Below are 26368 nucleotides of genomic sequence, written 5' to 3' on the forward strand. Positions count from 1 at the left end.
CTTTGAAACGTTCTCTTAGTGAAACACGTGACCCTAACTTATATATGTTCCGCACTGCTCTTTTTTGTAATACGAAAATGGTTTGTATATCGGCAGCTTTACCCCAGACCAGAATTGCATATGACATTAGGCTGTGGAAGTAGCTAAAATACACCATTCGGGCTGTTTCTACGTTAGTTAGTTGCCTAATCCTTCTGACTGCATACGCTGCCGAACTCAATCTGTTTGCTAGAGAGGATATATGGGGACTCCATTGCAAATTTTTATCTATTGTCAAACCTAAGAATAGAGTCTTATCCACCATTTCTAGACATTCATTATTTATAAATATACTGCCACTAGTAGTTCTTACATTAGGTAATGTGAATCTAATCCATTTCGTTTTTTTGGAATTTAACAGCAAATTATTAATTGTGAACCAATTTGAAACTATATTCATGGTATTATTTATATCTGTATAGTCTTCAGTGTTTCGACTAACTTTAAAAATTAAAGACGTGTCATCCGCGAATAAGACAATTTCACAATGATCTTTTACGATACATGGAAGGTCATTCATATAGACTAAGAATAAAAACGGGCCTAAAATGGAACCCTGGGGTACTCCTAGTTTAATAGGAGTGGATTCAGACTGGGTTTCATTAATCACAACCGTTTGTGTTCTTTGACTGAGATAGCATGAAATTAGGTTAATAGCGGCATTAGATAATCCATAATATTTAAGCTTTAGCTTTAAAGTCAAGTGCTCAACACAGTCAAAGGCTTTTGACAAGTCACAAAAAATTCCTATCGCATCACTAGAATCTTCCCATATGTCATAAATATGCTTGATGAGCACAGACGCGGCATCAGTGGTTGACCGACCTTTTGTAAATCCAAATTGCCGACTATGAAGAAGTTTATTTCTAGTAAAATATGCTTGTAATTGATTTAGCATGATTTTTTCGAAAATTTTACTAAGCACGGGTAGAATAGATATTGGACGAAAATTTTCTAGGTTACTTTTTTCTCCAGACTTAAATAAAGGTATAACTTTACTGTATTTCATTAGATTAGGAAATACGCTCTGGTCAATACAAGAATTGAAGATAATACATAAATAAGGTGTGATTATTTCAATAATATGGCCCATAGAGTTCACTGACATGCCCCATAGATCTTCTGTATTTTTATTGCTTAGAGACTTGAATGTTTTATGAATAGTTCGCGAGTCCACATAGCTGAATTCAAAAATACTGTCACATTTCTCCAAAGAGGCATGGAGCAAATGGCCAGCTTGCATTGCAGATGATTTGATCTCTTTAGTAATATCACAAGCCACATTCGAAAAATAATCTTGGAATGCGGCAGCCACTTCCATGTCAGAGTTAATTAATTTGTTTTTACACTGTAACTTAAATTCACAATCACGAGGTCTTTGACTAGTATCTTGTTTTATGATTTTCCAGACAGTTTTTATTTTATTCTCGGATGCCTTGACCTTTGCACTAATGTTAAGAGATTTGGCGGCAAAACAAACTTTCTTAAATATTATAGAGTAATTTTTGACATATTCTACAAAGACCGTAGATCTGTTGTATTCTTTTATACTATATAGTTCATAAAGACGGTCCCTGCTCTTGTAAATAAGTTTATAAATATATGTATACTGTATTTAATTTGTCTTATTATCCTTTGTTTAGATGTTTTATCCCGTTAACGAATGAAAAACACAGCAAAAAACATATTTTTGGCCATTAAACTATTGTAACAGATTTTCTCAAAAGTGACAACCCTAGCCTTTGTAAAATGCTTAGGCGAGCCTTATATGGAAATGGGCAAAAACGGGTAGGCAACATTGCCCAGCAAATTTATTTAAAAGTTTTTACACTTATCGCTAAGTTATTAACAGGGAATGGTAGGATTGCCCAAAACCTTTAAGTGATCCTTAGACATCATCATCATACGAGCTGTATTTGAATACCAAATTGACGTGGGCAATGTTGGCGAAACCCCCGGATATCTAAAACGCAAAAAAAATGGGTAAAACACGATAATTTTTTTTCTTCAAATAAATTGATGCGTTTGATCACAATGGACGTGCTGAGCAAAAAAAAGTCATATGATGTGACTTTTTTTTAGAACATCGTGTTTATTCAAAAAAAGCGGGCAAAGTTGGTGATAATGACGGTACTCTTCGAAGGCCGCAAAAATATGTGACATGCTCTTATGGTTCTACAAATAAGATCGTGTCAGATATTTTTGCGGCCTTCGTTGTGTAACATAAATTGCAGGTTTCAAGTTTAGTACGAAAATACTTCAGATATGCAATATGCACAAAATGTAGACATAATCTAAATAAAACATTGTTTTTTATAGTAAATTTATAAAACATTCGATACATAGGTATACATAACAATAACCAGGCCTCAGCTGTATTGGCCTGTAAGCTTCATCTCGGTCTCCAAAGCCGCAAAAACTCGCTAGTACTTAGTGCTGGTCTAGCCGTAATTTTTTCTTGAAGTTTCTTGAAGATTTTCAGAGAACAGCACGTACACGCATTATACATAATTATAGACGGAACGAACGGCATAATCATAATCATTTATTCGTCGCAATCCAAGGTACAAGACTTTCAGGTATTACTTATACGAATTACATAACGCTTCCTGTTAATAGGCAATATTTTAAGATAAAAGTTCTCTAATATAATACAAGATTACAATTGTCATCAAAATTCATTGACGTACAGAAGTCAAATACGTTTTTAAAATGACGCAAAATGAATACCAGCATAATGAAAATTAATCCCAATCAGTAAAGATGAGTCTAAACTTTTTTCATTTTAAGCGAGTTTTGAAGGAACATAATACTTAAAATCGACTGTAATCGTATTGTTTTAAGATAGTTTACTGCGGTTTTCAACCATTATGACCCGTAAATAACAGCAAATCAAATTTTAATGAGACGCGAGCTGATATTTATGTACCCTATTTTTTGAAATACAATTTATCTACTGGTATACTTTCTCGTGTGCGTATATAATTTAATGTCAATATAATTGTCAAAAGCAAGCAAATCAAGCTGTCATTTTCATTTGAAGAAGTATACGTCTGCTTCGGTGCAGCCCCAGCGGGCATCTGACTTAAAGAAGAATTTTGAGTGATGTCGTCAATGTATGGAAATTGCTATTAGAAGTATTTGAACAAATTAAATTATTTTTCAGAAAAATATTTTAATTTGTTTTTTATCAAGTAGAAACACTACTATATAAATTATAAACTGAAATAAATGTAATATATGTACTAAGAAAAAGTGACCAAGGCCTCCAGTGCCCCAGGCTGGAATCGAACCAGCGTCCTCTGCTATCGCGGCAGGTGCCTGAACCACTCGGCCACCGGGCCACAGCGGCATAGGTCGAATTTTTCCAGGTATATACACTTCTTACTGAAGGCTTATGGCGCCCCCTGGCCATCCCTAAGGTAGAACAATTCTGAAAATTCTTAGTATATGACATTTATTTCAGTTTATAATTTATATAGTGGTGTTTCTACTTGATAAAAAACAAATTAAAATATTTTTCTGACCAGTGAGGTCTAAATCGAAAACGTCGTATACCGGCCCCTTAACATAATACAAATCAGCATTTTAAACAGTCCTTACCTTTACTTCTTACCAACCGCCTCAGTCAAACGGTAGATTTATATTTGCTGTTCGAAAAGGGATATTATGATCCCTTTTCGAACAGCAACAACAAAAGCATTATCATTATTATCAACGAAAATAAATATCGCGTTCGGAAAACATATTCCCTATTTCCTTACATGTAAAGAAATTGTAACACAAAGTTATCTATCTACTCTACTATCCCTTTGAACATTAGGTACTTATCCCGTGAACGTTCCCTTTAAAAATAATGTACAGTCAGCCAAGAAAGTGGTTTACCACTTTTCGACTCTATCATCTGATTGATAGAGTCGAAAAGTGGTAAACCACTTTCTTGGCTGACCGTACACAAGAGGGTAACGAACAAAATATGATATTCAGATTCGAGAGCTAGGCTTTGCCTTTATCTTGGATATCAGACGGTCCGCTGGTCATATTTTAGTACCTTACATTACAATATTTATAAGTTCCATTTTACGTCTATTGGATCAATATTTCATTCTTCACATAGAATCGAGTTAGGTTATTCTGATTTGCTTAAGGTACTGAGCTTTAATAAAATCATAAAATATGGATTATTTATAGCCATAATACATAAAATGCCAGCACAACCTAATACGAAACCCTAATAAAACGAAACAATATTCGCACCTGGCCAGTTTTTAGCGAAAACGTAAATACCGTGATTTCAGAGCACTAGTCAGCCCACTATTTGAAGAACCCACAGTGATTTCCTGGCCCGCCGATGTAGGTAAATGAAGAAATACGAGCGCATAATATAAAACTTTTATAAGAACAACACATGCCACGTACTCGTAAATGGAATACGTTTAGAAACCGCATTCGTAACTTCCGCAATATAAGTTCCCGCTTACGGTCGCGGTAGGTACGTTCTGAAATCGCACTTGGTACTAAGTTTTAGTTATGGACATTCGGTTTTATGTTCTTTTTAGTGCATTCAACTTACAACACTTGAAACTTGTAGATATTAGTATCATAACGGAAAACTATTGCTGGGGGTTACCAGAAAAGCTTTTCGTTAGAATAGAATCAAACTGATGATTACACCGTTCTGAAAATCTAATCTTTTAAGCAAGATCCTTGCAACATAGTAGAAACGCCCCAAGTAGAAAGATTGTGAGTATGACTTAAGAGGGATAGTAACTCGCACAAGCTGCTTTTTATAATAGATCGATAGTGCTAACTGGGGCTCAGTATATTTAAAGCTAGTAATGTTATACTGCTCGTGCCCTACAGTCTATTAGGCGTGAGCACAGTTGTGAATCAATAAGTTTGGGTAACAACTCTGATACTTATCAACGCAGATAAGTATTTAAACACCTCTCAAGAGCTCGATCACTCAATAATTTCCGACCCAAGAACCTGCACGTACCATACGTCTCAGTTTGTTTACACGGCCAACTTATTTTGTATTCTTTGCCCGAATGTTCTAATAAAACTTTAGTAAGGTCGAGGATATACGAAAAACAAGGTACGATCAATGATGTGTGCTTAACGTTACGTAGAGTGTTGCGAGTGAAACAAATAAGAACTACAAAGCCAAGACTTGACATCGATTTCAATTGTTATTCATTGAGAAACGTTGATGGTTTTTATATTGTTGCAAAAATTCATGACACAATTAAGATTTTTTTTCAACTGGCAGTTCATAACTATAGCCGAGATTAGAGATGGGTCGCGGGTATTTACCCAATTTACCCACCCAGGTAAATACCCGGTAAATACCCATCTACCCGGTATTTACCCGTATCTACCCAAATGGACGGGTAGATTCATTTCTTGTTGCACATGTCGATTTGTGTTAAAGTGGAGATATAAACCGAGTTAATGGCTGTAATTATTGTGTGTCATTTAAAATGAAATGGTTTAGTTGCAGTTGCAGTTGTAACTAAGGAATTTTTAGTACAATTTTGATAAATATTAAAAAAAGCCGTCATAAGAGTATTTTTTTTAGACTTGAGTAAATTATCGTACTTATACGTTGATAATACACATTCCAACTTCGGTCGGCGGGGGGTGTGGTTGGGGGGAGGGGGGCAAAAGTGAACTTTTTCATATTTCTTGGAATCTGTCATTAATATCGAAAAGTGTTGTATGTACAAACTAAAGTAGACATAATTTTCTACAAAAAAGGTTATATACATTTTTGTCCTAAAACTAAATGTGTTTGACTTATAAGCTTCCCAAGTTGGGATACTGCACATTTTTTTTTTATTATCATTCATAAGTATTCTTTATTTTCATCTTTCTAATGTATATTAAAAGCATTTTAAAACATTTCCGGAAGCCAGGGAATGATTTTACACGATTTTTCTAATTGGACTGATATGTTAAAATCGAACTTCACCTCATAGCAACCTTTTCGTAATTAGTTTGAACATACATTTTATGTAACATTATAAAAAAATACTTAAATTAATCTTATTTATACTCACATACCATTAAACACATCAAATTTAGAAGAAAAACGAAAATACCCGCGTATTTACCCGCGGGTAGGTAAATATCGGGTATTTACCGGGTAAATACCCGCTCTCGGGTATTTACCCGGGTAGTTACCCATCTCTAGCCGAGATTCATGTGAACCCTTTACGCACTTGCAGTAATGACACCAAGAATAAAGCCGAAAACAGAAATGATACAAGCTACAAGCAAAACGAAGCAAGCGGTTTACCCTTGAATTGCCGACAGACATTTCATCGAATGTTATTTCGAAGACAACGTTTCAAGTATTTTCATTTCATAGACAAGTTATTGCGTCGAAGAATCGATACTAGTAAATTTAAATCGGGGACTTAATTGGTACTTTAGTTATTTTGCATATAGTTTATATCGTGGTATTTCTTTACGGGTTTTCTTATTTCATTTTGGATTGTATTTAATAAAATTTATTACGCGTAAAATTATTTCAATTTGTAATATTTCGTTAAAACTAAAAGCAGTCACGTCAGTCGGCTCACTCTGCGCGATTATAGGTATGTGGGTAGTTTAAGATATAAAATAGTTTTTCTGGACATACATAATTTTGAGAAAGCGGCAATTTTAAGTTTGCGCTCTAATTTTGAAGATATAATTTTACAAGGCTACCATTTTCATTTTGGGTAAATTATAAATAGGTTGGTAACAATAATTTAAGCCGTTCATTTATGTGCAGGGTCGCAGTTCTAACCTAACCTAAACCTACTTTGAAAGCCGTTCGTTTCTGTGTGGGGTCGCAGTTCTAACCTAACCTAAACCTACTTTGAAAGCCGTTCGTTTCTGTGTGGGTCGCAGTTCTAACCTAACCTAAACCTACTTTGACAGCCGTTCGTTTCTGTGTGGGGTCGCAGTTCTAACCTAACCTAAAACTACTTTGAAAGCCGTTTGTTTCAGTGTGGGGTTGCAGTTATAACCTAACCTAAACCTACTTTGAAAGCCGTTCGTTTGTGTGGGGTCGCAATTCTAACCTAACCTAAACCTACTTTAAAAGCCGTTCGTTTCTGTGTGGGGTCGCAGTTTTAACCTAACCTAAACCTACTTTGAAAGCCGTTCGTTTCTGTGTGGGGTCGCAATTCTAACCTAACATAAACCTATTTTAAAAGCCGTTCGTTTCTGTGTGGGATCGCAGTTCTAACCTAACCTAAACTTACTTTGAAAGCCGTTCGTTTCTGTGTGGGGTCGCTATTCTAACCTAACCTAAACCTAATTTAAAAGCCGTTCGTTTATGTGTGGGGTCGCAGTTCTAACCTAACCTAAACCTACTTTGAAAGCCGTTCGTTTCTGTGTGGGGTCGCAGTTCTAACCTAACCTAAACCGACTTTGATAGCCGTTCGTTTCGGTGTGGGGTCGCAGTTCTAACCTAACCTAAATCTAAAATTCTTACAACAGAAATATGTATAAATGTGTAGTACGACATATAAAAATGTATTAAAGTAATACGTCGAACAAATGAATTGCAATGTTTAGTAGTTGTGCCAATTAAAATAATTTGAAACGAATTAGCGATCAAGTAATATTCGTAGAATAGTATTTCTACGTAGTAAGAAAAATTGAAATAAATATTATATGAAACAAAATAACGCCAAACAATATTACTAGTACTAACGTTACGATGAATCGTTGTCGATGAAATAATATTCGATGAAAAGTTTGTCGGCAAAACAAGGGTACACCCCTGTACACTCCTTATTTGAAGAACCCCATACTATGAATTTCTTAATAAAGAGTCCTCATTAAATTCACTGGATGATGAAAAACGATTCGATCTAGTTCAGTGCTGGATTCGATCAATGGACTAGAATGCTACTGAAATAGATGTGAACGGGGCATCAGATACCTACTGGAAGGTTCCATAAAATCATAATCATATTTTCAACATGTGAATTATGTTGACTGAGAATCGCAAAATAGAAAAGTGGAAAAGCAAACACAAACAAGCTTTCAAAGAAAGATATTTCAAGGTATGAAGGGAACAATGAACACCTTGTAATTCTAATTATGAGGGATGTCAATCATCGAGCCCACTGAAAGCCGGTTCTTAAAATAACAGTAAGCATTCGAAATCCCTGCCTGGTTCAAGAAAGGGATCGCAAATCCCCTTTTGAATATTTTAATCAGACGAACCCTTTTACGATTTAGCTTTACCAACCTTTCACATTCTAACACCTGCATTCGAGATTATAGTTGACTTTACTGGGCGACAATCGGTGTGTCAAAATTAGCGAATGACGACAATAGATGTCGTGGGCGTTTACGATCAATGCTTCTGCTTCCACGTTCCCATGGAAACGAATCGTTTGTCGCGACCGGCGCCATCTTGGTAATAAACTAGGAACTAATTAGAGATCATGAAGATGAACAATCATGACTAACGTGGGGTTAACGCCATTTTTGTGGATACTAAAACCTAAATAGAGTAGAAAGCCCAAAAATTACTTGTTGCTGTATAAGTACCTACATATATTTGCGTATTTTAGGTAAGAGATGAAACAAATACCTACTTGTATAAATGTGATTATTTATTTCAACGTAACAATAAACTACATGAATAACCGATAAAACAAAGTGACATGTATGTTTAAATCAGGTTAAGTTTCATATTTTTAACTCCTACGAGGATCGGTCTGAAAGTTGTTAGCTGCTTCGTCTCTACTCATACGATTATTTTAAGACTTTATCACTTGGATATAAAGGTGCCACTCATGCGTTTTTTGTAACCTTTCCCCAAAATTGGCGTAGGCACTAGTTTTTAGTGACTGCCATCTTAATTCTACCCAACCTAATCTAATTGTAATCTCATTAATTACGAGCTGGAATTTATACATGTATTACGTATATTGTTGTAATTAGACCAATCAAATTAGATAAAAAAAAGCGTTTTGAGGAATTAATTCCCAGCAAACTGGAATGGAAATCGTTTAAAACCTTCATTTGGTCCTAAATGCGTGTGATCCGAGTTTGGGCAATTTCAGGAGGGGTGCATAAATTTTTGCTCGCGTATAGCGTGTGCGTATACCTACCTATTACTTTTTATGCATCTCACTCGTACTGGCATATTAGTGCGAGCGAGATGTATAGAAAGTAAGTTACGAAGACGTTAGCGAATATTTCAGTGTCAAACTTATCAAATTGATGGTTCTCGGGAGGAAATGCTGGTTACTTTAGAAAACATCAAAATCACCATGCACTTAAAAAATTAAGGAGATCCCTCAATTTATCATGGATCCCATCATCAGATCAGAATCAAATTAATATGAGACCTCCTTGGAGGTACCTCCTTTCGAACAAAAAAAGAATCACTCAAGTCGGACCACGGGTCTCGGAGTAATCGTTGAACATACATAAAAAAAAACATAGCCACAACCGAATACAGAACTCCTTGTGAGAAAGGAAGTCGGTCAAAAACGAATCAATATCGTGTATGAAATCATACCAACTCGCCCGCGTATTTATTGCCAACTTGAGACTTGAGAGTTAGTCGAATCGGTTAGGTAGGTCGAATTGGACAAAGTCGTATTATTAGAAGACGAGTAATGTGTTCGAATTTATCCGATGTGGACGTCCCGTACGGCACCTTACATTGCGGCGGGTTTTAGTACTAGTGCCAGCCGTCGCCGACCGCTCTGAGCTTGATATTCAAAATGCTCACTGAAGGCAGAGGCGCGCACCACATCAGCGCCGCTCATCAGCGCAAGATATCCTCAGCTCGATATTAAACGCACTAAAGGCGCGCGAGCAGCGGTCAGCGCTGACCGATACGCGGTAAGGTTTGATTTCCTCATCGGTCGGTGACGGCGTTAATAGTACATTATTGTCGAGGCTCGGAAGTAGCTACTTGCAGGCTGAGGAATCGTTTTAAACGGACGACCTTGGGAGTCCGTTTAATTAAATCCGAAGCCAGCAAGTAGCCTTCCAGCCGAGTCATATATATAGGCCACCAAACGAAGGAAACACAGGGGAAATAATTCATGTGTGTGCGAATTTTGGCATAGTTGTAGGAAAGTACTGGTTGATAGGGGGTGTGCTAACGCGTAGGGGGGGGGGGGGTTTAAAGGTCCCTTTTTTTAGGTTTTCGTAAATAACTCGTAAACGGTGGCTCATAGCAAAAATGTTCTTAGATATACGTAATCTACATAAAATTGCCTACAAGAAAGATTCCGTACACTTTTTTGCTAAGATCAATATTCAAGAAGATATCAACACGGGAACGTTAATTAAAATCAATTCTGTGGTCTGTTTTTTTTTTATATTTTCGTATATAACTCGTAAAGAGTGGCCAATAGCAAAAAATGTTCAGAAACGTAAATAATCCACACAAAATTTCCTACAAAAAAGATACAGTACACTTTTCGCAAGGATCAATATTTAAAAAGTTATTAAAGAAGGAATGTTATTTATAATCACTTCTAATGTTCATTTATTTTTAGTTGTTCCTAAATAACTCGTAAACGGTAGCTCATAGCAGAAAATATTCTACAACATAAATAATCTACATACAATTTGCTACAAAAAATATGTTGAATACTTTTCACTAGGCTCAATATTCAAAAGGTTACTAAGCGAGAAAGTTAATCATAATCAATTTTAAAGTCTCTTTTTAGTTTTCATAAACGACTGGTGAACGGTAGCCCATATCAAAAAATGTTCTAAGACATAAAAAATGTACATAAAATTTTCTATAAAAGACACTGAAAATTTTTCTCTGGGATTAATATTTAAAAAAATATTAAAGGGGGAAAGTTAATTAGAATCACTTCGCAGGTCCCTTTTTTTGCTTTTTTATAAATAACTCGTAAACGGTTGCTCATTGCAAAAAAAACGTTATACTTAAATAATCCTGTTAAAATTCTCTACAAAACATATTATTTATACTTTTTCGATAGGATCAATATTTGATGAGATATTACAGGGGGAAATTTAATTTTAATCAATTTGCCGGTTATTTTTTTTAGTTTTTCGTAAATAACTTGTAAACGGCGGCCCATAGCAAAAATTGTTCTTATACATAAATAATTAACATTAAATTGCCTACAATAAAGATCTAGTACACTTTTTCGCTAGGATCAATATTTAAAAAGATACTAAAGATAGAAATTTAATAATAATCAATTCTACACATAATAGTAACTTTATTTTAAGATTGGGACGCATAGTTCTATAAATAAAATTTCTAATTATCTTCTAAAACTACAAAATCATCATCATCATCATTGCTGACAGTGATTTCGATGGGGGCTCCGTTAGTGCATGAGCGCAAGCAGAGCATACACCACAGACACTGGAGCACGAAATTCCTGCTTTCCGGCAGCCGCATCGCGCCCCACACCCGGTCGTGCATCGGCAAAATATGGTGTTGAGAATGGAGTCAGGTGCCACTGGGTCGTTGGTTGTCACCGGCTTTAGGATGCCATCGTCCCCTCTCGCCCATCCCCATTGGGTAGGTGGTAAGGGGTTACCCAGCCACGGGGGTACGAAACAAGAAAATATTCGGAATCGAATTTTAACTCTCAATCGCAGCAGTATTGCAGCGCCACATTACTGCCAACTGTATTAAATTTCTTCTGCAAATGTGAAAAATCCGTAATACCAATTTTGAAAATTGCAGCAGTAATGCAGTCGGCAGAAATTCACGCTGTAATACTGCTGCAGTCGACGTCCAATATAATATAAATGTTTTGATAAAATTACCCTTTTGACGTTTCCTGCAGTAGTGAAGTCGACAGTAGCAGTATTGGAACGCGACATTACTGCCGACTTCATTACTGCCGCAATTGTCAAAATCACTGTTGCTGAGTAGATATTTGCTATTTGCGACAGTAATGCAGTCGACAGTAATGTCGCACTCAAAAATTACCTTTTTGACTTTTCCTGAACTAGTGCAGTCGACTGTAACACTATTACAGCGCAAATGTCAAAATCAATGTTGCTGCCCGATTTTCGTCATTTGCGACAGTAATGCGGTTGGCAGTAATGTCCCGGTGGAATACTGTAGCAGTAATGCTGGCGTTGTCTGGATCCAAACGGTGCCTTAAGGCTGATATGAAAGATGTAGTAGTAGTAATTTTCGCTGTCTTCGGGTAAGTCTCGGTAGCTCAGTTGGCTTGGCAGAGCGATGGGTTGGTTCCAGAGTCGTCAGTTGGTATCCCGCCCGAGACAATTTATTTTTTATTTCTTACGTAGATAATAAACACATACATGATATAAAATTGACTAGAATTGAATATTATTACCTAACGTTCCCCCTTTAATATCTTTTTAAATACTGATCCTAGCGGAAAAGTGTATATAATCGTTTTTGTATAAAATTTTATGTAGATTATTTATGTTCATGAATATTTTTTTGTTATGGGCCACCGTTTACGAGTTATTTAGGAAAAACTAAAAAAAGGGAGCATAAAATTGATTATAACTAACTTTCCGGCTTTAATATCTTTTTTACTATTGATCCTAGCGAAAAAGTGTACGGAATCTTTCTTGTAGGCAATTTTATGTAGATTACTTATGTATAAGAACATTTTTTGCTATGAGCCACCGTTTACGAGTTATTTACGAAAAACTAAAAAAAGGGACCTTTAAACCGCCCCTACCCGTTAGCACACCCCCTATCCACGAGTACTTTTGTTATATTATGTAAGGCACCTTTACCTACAACTGTGCCAAAATTCGCACACACACGAATTATTTCCTCTGTGTGGCTGTTTTTGGTCTTCATTTGGTGGCCTAATAGTGTTTTTCTCAAAAATGGTGCAAGAAATATAAATATAATATTAAGAATATTTTACAGAAGCAACGTTCTTACGTATATATTTTCACAGAAAACGTAGAAACAATTGAAAAAGTTTGCTTTGCCGCCTTTTTATTTTTTAAATTTTAAAATAGAAGTGTATTTTTCTGCCAAGCTATTTGAGGCAGCTAAATAGTCGCGGTACCAACATCATAATAATTATTACTAATCATATGTTTGGCTGTTTAATGGGCCTGTGCCTTCATTTGATATGGCCATTTAAACTTTTAAAAAGTTTGGAACTCGACAAATAATGGAATTTGTATGCAACATTGCAGTCCCAAAATCGAGACTGAATGTTTTTAACTTTTTAATTTATGACCGACCATAAACTCCGCACTTTGCGACCTTTTTTTTATACGGCAAAGTCGACTTTGCCGTCCATTTTTGAGAAAACCCCATTTAGACGGTTCAAGATGAAGAACTCGTTGCATTGCGGTATTAAGTCGCTCGACTTAATTCTTTAAGGTTCATTTAGAAATTTAGACGATGTGAGAAAACGCATGCGAGTTTCATTACATTGCGGTTTTTGATCGGTCGATTGAATTGGACGTAACCAACAGTCCACAATATAACTAAAATCGTATGCGAGTTTGCGCGCCGTCTAAATCAGCCCTTATACGCTGTAGTTAGCAATGTATCGAAAATTGCATGCGAGTTGTTGAACCGTCAGGTCTGCATCTAAGGGCCAGTTGCACCAACCACATTTGACAGACTGATCAACGTCAGCCGGCGCGCCCCGGCGCTTTACTATGAAACTTTCCATACATAAAAATTTTGCGAACTCTTTAACGATACGAACAGTTTGGTGCAACCGACCCTAAGTCAGCGTGTAATTATAGTAAAGCCCTTGCTACACGGTCGCCGACAAGCCTTCTAACCGTCTGACCTTGGTCTGTCCTTGGTCAGTTTTGGTCAAATTTTGTTGGAAACAACTGTCTACACGGTCCGGGACGGAGCAAGGCCACGCGGTCTGAAGGCTTGTCGGCGACCGTGTAGCATGGGCTTAAGGCAAGTTTACTGACCTTGATATGCGGCAGCGCCAGCGCCCGGCGGAGGTCGTGGATGGCGGCGGCGGTGGTGACGGAGGCGGCGGCGGGCCCGGCGGGGTTGTGGCGGGGCCGCGCGGCCGCGTCCAGCGCCTGGCGGCAGCGCTGCCGGCCCTCCGCCGCCGGCGCGCGCCCCGAGCTCACCACCACCGTGCACGCGATGCGGTCGTACACCTGTACGATACATTTCATTTATTTTATTTTATGGCCCCGTTCGTTCAGGTTCTTCTCTCGCTCTCACTGAGAGTATCATGTTTTTGTTTTTTTTTTTTTAAGTTTTAACCCAAATCATGTAATTTGGGTTAAAACTTAAAAAGAGAAGCAATTTTTATATTTTTAAGGTTCGTGATTTTTTTCTATCGCGCGAAAGTCAAGAAATCAGGTTTTGAATCGATGCCGTTACCTACAAAAAAAAAACACAAGATTGCTTAGTAAAAATGAATTTTTAATTCATGTTGCAATCTGAAAAAGCGCTAGTATTTTTCAAAAACTCTGCACCTTAAAGGCAAACCTCGGCCACGGAACGCATCACGCTCTCCAACCGCCATCCATATGTGACGTGAGCGTCGAGCACGCACTTGACGATCTAAGACTATCGTGGCCCTCGGGTTATATGCCACTTAGGGTGGTATTCCACTTGGCCAATTTCTTTGTCCAATGTACATTGCGTCTCACTCTCTCATTAAACAAAATGTGACACGCAAATACACATTGGACCAAGATACTAGAAAGATGAATACCAACCTTACGCCCTTGCATTATTTCGTTATATGAGCTTACCTCGAGCAACGCTCGTAGCTGCAGGTCGTCCAGCACGCTGTGAAACAGGTCGGGGTCAACGAACCCGGGCCCGTCCTGCAACACCGCGACGTCGTCCAGCGATTCCACCACGAGATTGACAGCTAGAACAACATAGATAAGTGTCAATCATGATACGGATCGATTTCCGAAGTCACAAATGTTCTGAGAACTTCATCTATACTTTTTTCCGTCGCTGAGCACAACCAATTCTTCCTTTCCCTGTGAAGTATAAATGCTGCTGAATGCAGTTGAATTTGTGCTCTGCAAATGCGACCACCGACTAAAGCCGATATTACTGTTTCCATACGAGAACTTTTATTTTCACATCAGACAAAGCAAACTGCACTACTGAAACCGGACCAAACCCAAAAGGGATTATAGTATAGTATCGTTTATTGCAAACCATGGTACAATACAATAGATTTTATCCCAACCAGTGCCTGCGGCGTTCTTGATTGTACCACTCCTGTAGGAGAAAGACAATACGACTCACCAGCCGCGTTGGCCTCCTCAAGCACGTCCTGCTTGCTGGCGGGCTGTTCGTCGTCCTCTTCGTCGTCGGCCGCCGCCGCCGCCAGCGTGGCGGCCCGCAGGCGGCGCCGGCTGTTGAACTGTAGGAGAAAGAGTGAATACGACTCACCAGCCGCGTTGGCCTCCTCGAGCACGGCCTGCTTGCTGGCGGGCTGTTCGTCGTCCTCTTCGTCGTCGGCCGCGGCCGCCGCCAGCGTGGCGGCCCGCAGGCGGCGCCGGCTGTTGAACTTCTTCAACTCGTCCACGGTGCCGGCGAGGTGGATACGGTTTTGCTTGTCGCGGTCCTTCAATAAATTCATCGAGTTGCTTAGATTGTAAGCTGAATTTATCTGGTACTTGAATCATAGGGTATTTGACTACTAGTCAAATCAGTTTCTTTTTAGGGTTCCGTACCCAAAGGGTAAAACGGGACCCTATTACTAAGACTTCGCTGTCCGTCCGTCCGTCCGTCCGTCTGTCTGTCACCAGGCTGTATCTCACGAACCGTGATAGCTAGACAGTTGAAATTTTCACAGATGATGTATTTCTGTTGCCGCTATAACAACAAATACTAAAAACAGAATAAAATAAAGATTTAAATCGGGCTCCCATACAACAAACGTGATTTTTGACCAAAGTTAAGCAACGTCGGGAGTGGTCAGTACTTGGATGGGTGACCGTTCTTTTTTTGCTTTTTTTTTCGTTTTTTTTTTGCATTATGGTACGGAAGCCTTCGTGCGCGAGTCCGACTCGCACTTGCCCGGTTTTTTTTTCGAACTGTCAAAACGATTTTGCTACTATGAAATTTATATGAAACACTAGCGTGTGACGTCACTATCAAATTACGTACTCTTTATAGTTTTATACGAGTTTTAAAATAAAAAAAATTGTGTCTAAAAATAACTGCTGTCTAATACGTTTTATTAATCTTCAGGTGCTTTATTTCATGCATGGTGTAAAATAAATTATTTTAAATACAGTCAAATACCATATTGTTACAATACCATCCTTGTAGTATATCGTCCAAGGATCGATAGAATAACAATATCATCACAATACAAGGATCTAAAGTGAGGCCAACGTAACGACATAAAAAATGTACACAAACTTCCAGATATTAAAAACCTGTATTTAAAAAAACCGGGCAAGTGCGAGTCGGACTCGCGCACGAAGGGTTCCGTGCCATAATGAAAAACCGGCACTAACACGAAACGAGTCGACCAACAAAAACAATAGCACACTGAAAAGAAAAAAATAATTATTTTGTCTTCAATAACGCAAGTGAATACCTATGAACTATGTATATACATACTTCTGAAATCAATCACACAAATCTGCGTATTTATATATTTACAATCTGTTATTTTTGGAGTCGGTGCAGGTGCTTCACTAAGGTGCTCAAGTTTGTTTGAGGCTGGCACCGACTCCAAAAATAACAGATTGTAAATATATAAATACGCAGATTTGTGTGATTGATTTCAGAAGTATGTATATACATAGTTCATAGGTATTCACTTGCGTTATTGAAGACAAAATAATTATTTTTTTCTTTTCAGTGTGCTATTGTTTTTGTTGGTCGACTCGTTTCGTGTTAGTGCCGGTTTTTTTATTTCCTTTTAGTTTTTTTCGGCGGTTATTTTTTTTTGTTAAAAAGTTTTTATTTTATAATTTTCTGTGGCTATAATTTATACAAATTATTACATGCTTAATTTTTGATTACTTTTAAAATAGCTACCTACCTTGCTTTAGCTATTAACTGTTATATTAATAATCCTACTTTAACTATTATTTTGTTCTGTAATATAAATAAATTACCCCTATTTTCCCACCCTTAGGGTAGGATTTTTTTCCAATTTTTTATTATTATTACGACTACTCTGTAAAAGGTTATGCGTGGTCATACGTTACAATCGGTGAGTGAAAAAATCAATCATCCCCTATTTTCCTACCCTTAAGGTTGGATTTTTTTTCCAAATTTATATGGGACCAACTTCGGGGTATACCCTTTCCAATAAAAAAATAATTATCAAAATCGAACATCTCTGTAAAAAGTTATGCGTGGTCATACATAAAAAAAAAAAATATATACGCGTCGACTTGAGAACCTCCTCCGGTTTTTTTTTCGTCGGTTGAAAAAAAAACGGAAAAAAATGCAAAAAAAACACGGTCACCCATCCAAGTACTGACCACGCCCGACGTTGCTTAACTTTGGTCAAAAATCACGTTTGTTGTATGGGAGCCCCATTTAAATCTTTATTTTATTCTGTTTTTAGTATTTGTTGTTATAGCGGCAACAGAAATACATCATCTGTGAAAATTTCAACTGTCTAGCTATCACGGTTCGTGAGATACAGCCTGGTGACAGACGGACGGACGGACGGACGGACGGACAGCGAAGTCTTAGTAATAGGGTCCCGTTTTACCTTTTGGGTACGGAACCCTAAAAACGGTAACATATTTTATCCATAAAATGGCGGGCAAATGTAGATCCTCTGTACTAACAACTTCCTTGTGCCAGAAATCACGCAACAACAGCCTTGGTCGACCAACTGATGACATTACTACGTACGAGAGACAAGGACAGACATAATAATCACTCAGTCAAATACCATCGTAATGTAACTCAGTAACAGTCAAATTGTTTACATTCTTTACCTCGTTTCCATGACCCTACTTTAGTGCATCAGAGGTCAGAAGATCAACTATAAAGTGCCAAAAAATATAAAAAAATAACTCTGTCTATATTAAAAATGTATTTACCCGATATGGTTTGATTAACTTATCGTCCCCAGAACTCATGATGATTATATTTCATTTGGGTTTCGGCTCGGTCTATTACTACAAACAATGGTGATCTCCACTTACTCTTATCCACCTGTGGTTGAGCACGTCCTGGATGGTTATTCTCTGTGTATGGTCCACTGTCAGCATTCGCTGGACCAAATCTTTAGCGGAGTCGCTGATGTCATCCCAAAGGGGGGCGTCAAACTGTTAACAATTGATGATAGTTGAAGTGAAAACTTCTTTAGCGGCGCTGAGCACTTTTTGAGGTGGGGAAAAAATGATAAACTCGATTCAGAACGCGTAACGTAACGCTGACGTCATGTGTCACGGACAATGTTATTTACCAAAGAACTTTAGTCATAACGTATCATAATCAGGTCAATTATTTAAAATTGGACTTTTATATTAAGCAATAAAGCTCAATGTTCTACGGACTGAAATACGAGGATCTCACAGTTACATAACTTTATATCACTCCAATATAATTCAATAAAGCTACATCTTGATGAAATCGCTAATAAAAGTGAACTCTAGTACTGGTGAATAAAACTCAAAATATCATGACCAAATATATTTAGATGCGAGGTCTGGAAGGTAACTTTACAATTTCTATTCGAATTTTAAACAATTAACGCTACAATTTTAAGCTCACTGGCCAGCAATTTCGGAACTAAAGTTTTTCAATAGAAAGGAGGATGGGTCAATATACATAGTGCTGCAGTCATTTTGGACTAGTCATTGAGTTTTCACTTCTGTCGGCACTCCCGGAGTGCAACCCGTTGTTTTTTTTTTTATAAGTAAAGACGTGTGCACAAATCACGCGAGGTTCGATGGAGGGGAGGGGATCACAAAAAAATCACGACAGATCACGTTGGGGGTGGGGGCGTATAAGGAGACCTCACGTATATTTTTCTACAGTGAACAAAACTAAGAAAAAATACCAACGTTAAAAATACGTTTCGTTAAACATAAATCTTCACTCCACACTTCAAAATAGCGAGTCTATCTTACGAAATTTTGGAGCGCGTCGCCTTGATGGATGGTTGGATGGAAATATTAAAAATACAAGTGGGGAAGGGGGGTAGCCAAAAACCTCACCAAATATCACCAAGGGGGAGGGGGTGTCAAAAAGTAGCTGAAAACACGTGATTAGTGCACAACCCCTAAGGTGTATGTAAGCATGAAATGTCCTAATCTAGATACAATAGTGCAGGTACTCACCCGCAATCTTCCCCTGCATATAGCTTCAAACAGCCTCTCCCTCGTGCCAGTGAACGGCAAGTAGCCGACTAGCAGCACGTGCAGCAGAATGCCCGCGGCCCACACGTCCACCGGCTTGCCGTACAGCTGGCTCGACACCACCTCGGGCGCCATGTAGTGCGGTGTTCCGATACGACCTGGAGATATTTACAACGTTAGCTTTTAATATTGGGTCAATTCGCGTGTGTATCAGTCAGTGATCAGTGATCGTTAATTTTCCAGCAATTTTGGTGCAGCATAGTAAAAATAAAGGATTTTCTTCAATTTTTTTCTAGGGAGAGGTTAATATTACTGTTATTAACCCTAATTATCTATTTCACCTAGAGTAGGGCATACAGATGCTTTTAACCAACAATGCTGCACCAAAATTGCTGGAAAACTAACGATCACTGGTGATCATTGTCAACTGACGCTAAGATATATGCCGTACATTTTTTGGATCAACAAGTAACAATTGTTAAAAGCGACGTTAGTTATTCGTTGATCCAGAAAAGTATGGGGTCAGGGTTAGAAAACAATTCGTTGAGTTGGCAGATGGGCAAGTATAATCTAAACTGGAATCGTAGCTTGTCAGTCCAGTAATGTACGTGCGAGGAATTGTTAGTATTCGTTGGCATTGTTAAATTGTTGAAATAGGAGTCAGAAACACGATGTTTAAAATTTTTATAATGACATCGATGTATCGTGCCACTAACAAAATTGACAACAAGCGGCGGTAGCACGGTCGCATTTTTATCGCCTGTTACCATGCCTGTCACGTTCTAACAAGTATGTAAGCACGAAAGTGACGGGCATAGTGACAAGCGATAAAAATGCATCCATGCTGTCACCGCAGGTGTAGTTGTCACGGTAACCTAAGCGCATTCAAGAAACGTTCATCTTTTTGTCTTGTACCTAGTAAAGAGTTTGGTGTGTAACTAGGGCACTAGGCTTTGGTACTTTATATTGAAGTCTAATCAAGTGGCTTTGTTGTGATACGTGTAACTTTTTTGTCTAAAATAATTTCATTAAATCATAATTACTTACATTGCAAACAAATCGGATGGAACAATCTTTAGGTTATCCTAATCCAATCAAAGAATCTATGTTGACTATCGTAAATTGGTAAAAAGCGGAAACTGAATTCGACACTATGTAAATCAAACAAGTAACTATATATTCCAATGTGTAAAAGCCGATGTGGAAAGGAAAATAAAATTTCAACTAGTCATATAAATAAAGATAAAAATTACATCTATCACGCAGGAAACAGGGTCCGTGTTGTATGTGGAAAAAGTGCCAATTGGGTACAATTCGATCAAGCGATTATAAACTCTGATGTCTGCTGCATAAGACACATGGTGTATCGGTGATGTGAGTGAAGACACGGTGTGCAAATGGAGAATGCACAGTATGTCCATGCAGTTACGGCACAACTTGCTTCGAGTCTTACCGTACTCGTCTGATTTGAGATACGCTTGGCCCACGGGACCCATTAGCGGTCGAGTGTCCCTCACCAGTTCTGTATAATACAACCCGGTTTTAGTCAGGTCATTTTAGTTCACAAGTTAATGTTTTAAATACACCCCAGGTTGTTTTGTTCAAATCCAATGTTTCGGGTAAAATCTTTAGGTATAAGAAAACTAATAATTGGAATAACCGATACTTGAAAATAATAGTTTTTAAATGAATAAATCAATCTGCGTTAAGATTACACGTAACTCCTACTGTACATTAAAAGTTGGTTAACAATTTACCCTTATTCATAAAAGTTGACAAGCCAATAATATTAGTATGATGGAAAGGGACAAACGATTATTATCGGCTTGCCAACTTTAGTAAACGTTTATGAATAAGGGGGTTAGAACTGTTACTGTCACCCGAGGCTTGTAAACCTATCAAAATGCATATTCTCAATCGGACAGGTATTCTATCATGTCATTTAGTCATTTTATGGCCTAGGTCCACGAGTCTCAGGAACCTTCGGGTATTTCGCAGCTTATAGCCGGTCGCACCAAACAGTCCTCAACGTCATCATAGTGCGTTAATATTAGTTAATTATGTAAACATGTAAACCCTTGAGTCCCACGGATCTAAAGCCAACCAAAAACGACCATAAGGTTCCAAATTTAGAATTGAATTTAGATCGTCATCGCGTCCCCGGGTGGCTCGTGTCGGGTCCGGTGTTTCGCCTCGGTTATATGCAGTGATCGGAATAGGCAGAGTATATTTACCTACACTTGGTAGAACATAGATAAAAAGTGGAGACTTCCTTACGACAAATTTTTTTTGCGGGACTAAAGTCCCGGGAACTTACCGAATAATTAATATTGTTCTGAATAGTACAAAAAACAATGCAAACTGCTTCAATACAATAAATAGGCATAAAATAAAACAACCAATATATAAACGGATTTTTCTATATATTTTTTTAATAAACTCTCTTTATGTACAAAGTTATTATTACTTTATTAAGTCTAAATATAAATAACATTGCAACTCAATCTACAAATACAAAATTATTATATTGATTTAAACTAACACCATTTTCACACATACCTATTATTAAATGAAAACGGGACTTAATCGCGTAACACTTATATTTAATATTTGGCCCAAGGTTTCGGATGTCACATTACGTCCGTGGTCAGAGGCATACGGGTAGGGAGTTGTGTCAACATTTTCTAGCTATATGAGTTTTTGGAACTACCCGCACTTGATTTCCATTAGTTACTTTTATGCTAGGGTAAGGTGCTACGCGATTAAGTCCCGTTCTCATTTACTTTACAAAATTATTTGTCGTCACTATCAGAATCACATTCATAATCATAACATTCATTCATTTCAGTACTATTATTATTCTCCTGGAGATGATTGAAATATATTACTATAATTTTTTCCATATTTTAAATTTTCAGTCTATTTTTTTTCACGCTTAAAACCCATTTGTATGTAGAAAATGACCGTTCAACGTCTACAGATGTGAGTGGTGCAAAATTATAAATCAAATCATCATCTGCGTCGATCCCTTGAACAAGGTACAGTACGGTAAGTATAATGTATGTAGGTTTAATACATTACACGGCCAAATTATGAACATAGGCAAGTGACTCAAGTCAATAGTCATAGTTCGTGACCATATATTTCAGCCTTTATTTTCTTACCTTCGATTACACATACACACAATGAAAAGGATAAAAATGTTAAATAATAAATACATTATCTTACCTTGAAACTTGGCAGTTTTGCAGTATCCGTGGTGTTTTCAGTATCCAGTAATCGCCAAATCCAATCAAAGCAAAATCGGTGTCCGAGTTCAGGCCGTGTGTAATCAAGTATAGCAGGCGAAATTCCAGTAAACAAGCAAATGTCAAATATCCAAAAAACACAGTATCTACACTTCCGTACGTACTCGACAAGGGATAGTAAGAAACTATTAATCTATTCACTTCTATTTAATGCATAAGAAGGGTTGCAGGTAACAGCGATAAGTGATAACGACATCTGCTTTGTCTTTTAGACGATAACAATGGAAATTACAATTAACATAGTAATACTGTTACTTCTATCTCTTTCACTTAAACACAGCTGGTATTGGCGTAAAAGAGACGGACAAGTTTGAAATAATATAAATACAATAATGTTATATTATCACTCGTAAACTAGTACAAACTTGTAGTGTTGTGGTTACTATTTAATTTTACGTACATTGGGGATACATTATGAGATTTTATTTATTTTACTGATTTTTAAATCCGGGAAGTCCCGGTAAAAAAAATTATCGCAAGGAAGTCTCCACTTCATGACTTTGTTCCACCAAGTGTAGGTAAATATACTCTGCCTATTCCGATCACTGGTTATATGTAATTATAAGATGTGTAAGGTACCAGGCGGCGCTTGGTGCTCGGCGGCGTGCGGCAGCTGCGCGGCGACGCCGAAGCCGCCGAGCTTCACGGGCGCGCAGTTGTCGCGCCCCGCCAGCAGCACGCAGTGCGGCCGCACGTCGCGGTGCACGATGTCGTTCTCGTGGCAGTAGCGCAGCGCCTCGAGGATCTGACGCATGTAGTGGCTGGGGATCACAATAACAATTTAATATTTATACTTAACCTTTTAACCGCTTAGAATTGTTAATTGAGCATACTCGTGTCGCCGCCGGTACGAAGTTACACGAAGTTTTGTCTTAATTTATCAGACTGCGGTGAAATGAGCTGGATATTGTAAGTCTTATATATCAGTCTACGGCGGTTAAAAGGTTAAACATTAATCGTAGAAAATTAAATCTTATGGTTCCTGTTCTCGCCTTATGTATTTGTGCAAATAAGGCTCTGCATCACTTTATTTTTCTACTCTACTGAACTACTTTCATTATGAGAGAATTCCGAAATCGTAAGATAAAAATAATTGGCTGTTAATAATTGCAGTAAGAAAATTATTAGAAAAACGTAGACAGCAGTTATTATTGGACATAATTTATATTTAATGAATCAGATAGAACTAAAAAAAAGTAGGTTCTTGTTCTGTTTTTATATAAATTCCATAGTGGCTAAATAGTTTGAACAGTTCAAAAAAAGAAATTGATTTTATTAGCAGGCAAGTAGTACCCTAGACTGACAACAGCAGAAATAAAACTGTTTCTTTTTGAAGAACTAACCAAGCAACAGCCTCACTGTACACGAAGCCGGCGCTAGCTCTGCGCACCACCTCGAAGCAGAGATCAGATCCATCCATACTGAAAAATGGAGAACATGTAATTTAAGGAGGTTACATAGTTTTCACTTTGTGCAGTACGTATTGTACAAAGGCAGTTGCACCAACCACATTTTACAGACTGATTAACGTCAAACAGCAGGGAAGTATGGAATTTCCCATACAAATAAATTTAGCGAACGCTTTAACGGTGACAGACGGTTTGGTGCAACCGACCCTAAAGATCGGTTTTTCTAGGATAGCGGTGCCGTCATATAGCGGCCGTCTCCATACTAAATAATACGGCTAAATATGGATGTCGCAGTATTTGTATGGAGACGGCCGCTATATGACGGCACCACTATCCTAGGAAACTAGAGCATAAGAGAGTTAGTATTTAACAGATCAATCAAAAACAACCTTATTCGCTATGTCAGCAAACTCAGTTATAGCATAGAGTGTATAAGTAAAGAAAGAGTGGTAACTCCATACATCAGTTTTCTTACCAAAACGCGCGTTATTTCGTAGTCGCCATATAGCGTCATGTAGCGGAATTTATAAGTACTGCTAGTTGACAATAGATTTCTCGGCGAACGAAAACTTTAATGCTCAACAATTTTCAGCTAAATTATAACCGGATTAACTGGAAGTCTAATTTCAACCCCTTCTGCTAATAATATTAGTTGTAAATTGTTTTAGTAGTACATTTTTCGTCAGTAGCTACACTTGTGATATCTGGTGTCAAGTAGGGGTACTGATAGTTCCACTACTTGACGTTAGATGTCGACTACGAAATAACGCGCGTTTTGGTAAGAAAACTGATGTATGCAGTTACCACTCTTTCTTTACTTATGTATGTTGCTGTACGGCCCCGTAAATAATTCGGTAATTTGATAACTGAAGTATGTTGCTGTACGGCCCCGTAAATAATTCGGTAATTTTGCTGTCGTTTGACAAAGTAGTTGCCACAAATCATATATAGCTCCATTAAGCACCATCTAGTTCAGCAGACAAACCCAGGGAACAGAGATACGATTTTTCTTAGACTTTGCACCTCTCCTACGATAAAAACTATTTGGTATAACTAAAGGTCTCTGCCCACTATACCGTATCATACCATGACCGTACTATGAACGTATCGGGCACGGAAAGTAACGCGACACGGACTACTATGCCCACTAGAACGTGTCCACATCGTTTCATATCCGCGCATAACGGGTTTAATCCCCGTAGCATCCGCGTTTCATCCCCTTAGTACCCGCGTTTTATTCGCGAGAGCAAGACTCGTCAGAGAGAGCGACCGAATAGTTATCAGACTGGCAAGAACGAGCAAGAAATATGGCAACGCGTTTATAACGGGCTTAGAACGGTCACCATACGCGGTTATAACCCGTATGCTCACCGTTTCGCCGCCTGCACGCACCGTTCTGGCAACGTTGCGTGCCGTGCACGGAGCGTTTCGGCACCGGCAATATATCCTCGCCGACAATTTTTGACGGTCCGTGCATAGCACGCGACGGGTATGGTCGGTGACGGAACGGGCTAGTGGGCATAGTCTCATACTAAAAATACAAAGAATATTTTTTTGCCTGAAACGTTCCTACTACGGTCATGGTATGACACGGTGTAGTGGGCAGAGACCTTAAAGCTTTATCTACAGAGCGCATATAGGTAGGTACAGTCACGCTCGATTCTTGAGCCATTTAGGGTCCTAGCTAAATTGGTTGTTCAATACTCACGCTATGGAATGTTCAATTTAGCTAGAACCCTAAATAGCTCAACAATCACGGAACGTGACTGTACAAGGGACTAAGCTTGTAAAGTGTAGGTATGTGATCATGGGATGAAGAGCTAAGAAAATCTACAAGAAATAACCTCAAGGACGATGATAATTGCTTGCCCTGGATAAGTCTTTCTTATTCTTTGATTCTTTCATACAGGTTGTATTATATATGACCTACGTTACGCCACAGAACACTAATGCATACAACCCAATTAAGCGAGATGTAAATTATTCAACCCAATTTACCTTGGCAACGACACACAAAGCAACAAGTGTACTAAGACAATGAAACAGTAACGATGCAATGTCGGCGTGTTCGCGTTACATGTTTTTGTCATTTTTATCCTCCTATAGTTATATTCAATACACATTCTACTACTACATCAAAAAAAATAATTTATTGACCCAAAAAAGAAAAACATAATACTACTACTTAGGTTGTATGAAAGTATGTAATAAGGAATTGTAAGATACATTTGATAATGATAAATGTTCGACAGGTTTAATACCTGCTCAATTACTAAATTGGTTATTCAATCAAAGCATTCCGAAAGAACATATAATGACAACGAAAACCCGTAATGAAAG

General features: G+C 37.9%; 1 protein-coding gene across 3 annotated transcripts in view; it reads right to left on the reverse strand.

Moving 5' to 3' along the window:
- The window catches only part of LOC134804898 (peripheral plasma membrane protein CASK), a 316704-nt gene that overhangs the window by 283138 nt on the left and 7198 nt on the right, over positions 1-26368 (reverse strand). For all 3 annotated transcript variants that reach the window (XM_063778215.1, XM_063778224.1, XM_063778232.1), the window contains exons 4-10: positions 23963-24040; positions 23199-23380; positions 19294-19469; positions 18154-18276; positions 15419-15593; positions 14758-14879; positions 13954-14151 (exon numbers count right to left, since the gene is read on the reverse strand). In XM_063778215.1, coding sequence (XP_063634285.1) covers positions 13954-14151; positions 14758-14879; positions 15419-15593; positions 18154-18276; positions 19294-19469; positions 23199-23380; positions 23963-24040 — 1054 coding nt within the window. The remainder of the gene's footprint in view (positions 1-13953; positions 14152-14757; positions 14880-15418; positions 15594-18153; positions 18277-19293; positions 19470-23198; positions 23381-23962; positions 24041-26368) is intronic.

The sequence above is a fragment of the Cydia splendana genome, chromosome 2 (genome assembly GCF_910591565.1).
Source record: "Cydia splendana chromosome 2, ilCydSple1.2, whole genome shotgun sequence".
NCBI lineage: Eukaryota > Metazoa > Arthropoda > Insecta > Lepidoptera > Tortricidae > Cydia > Cydia splendana.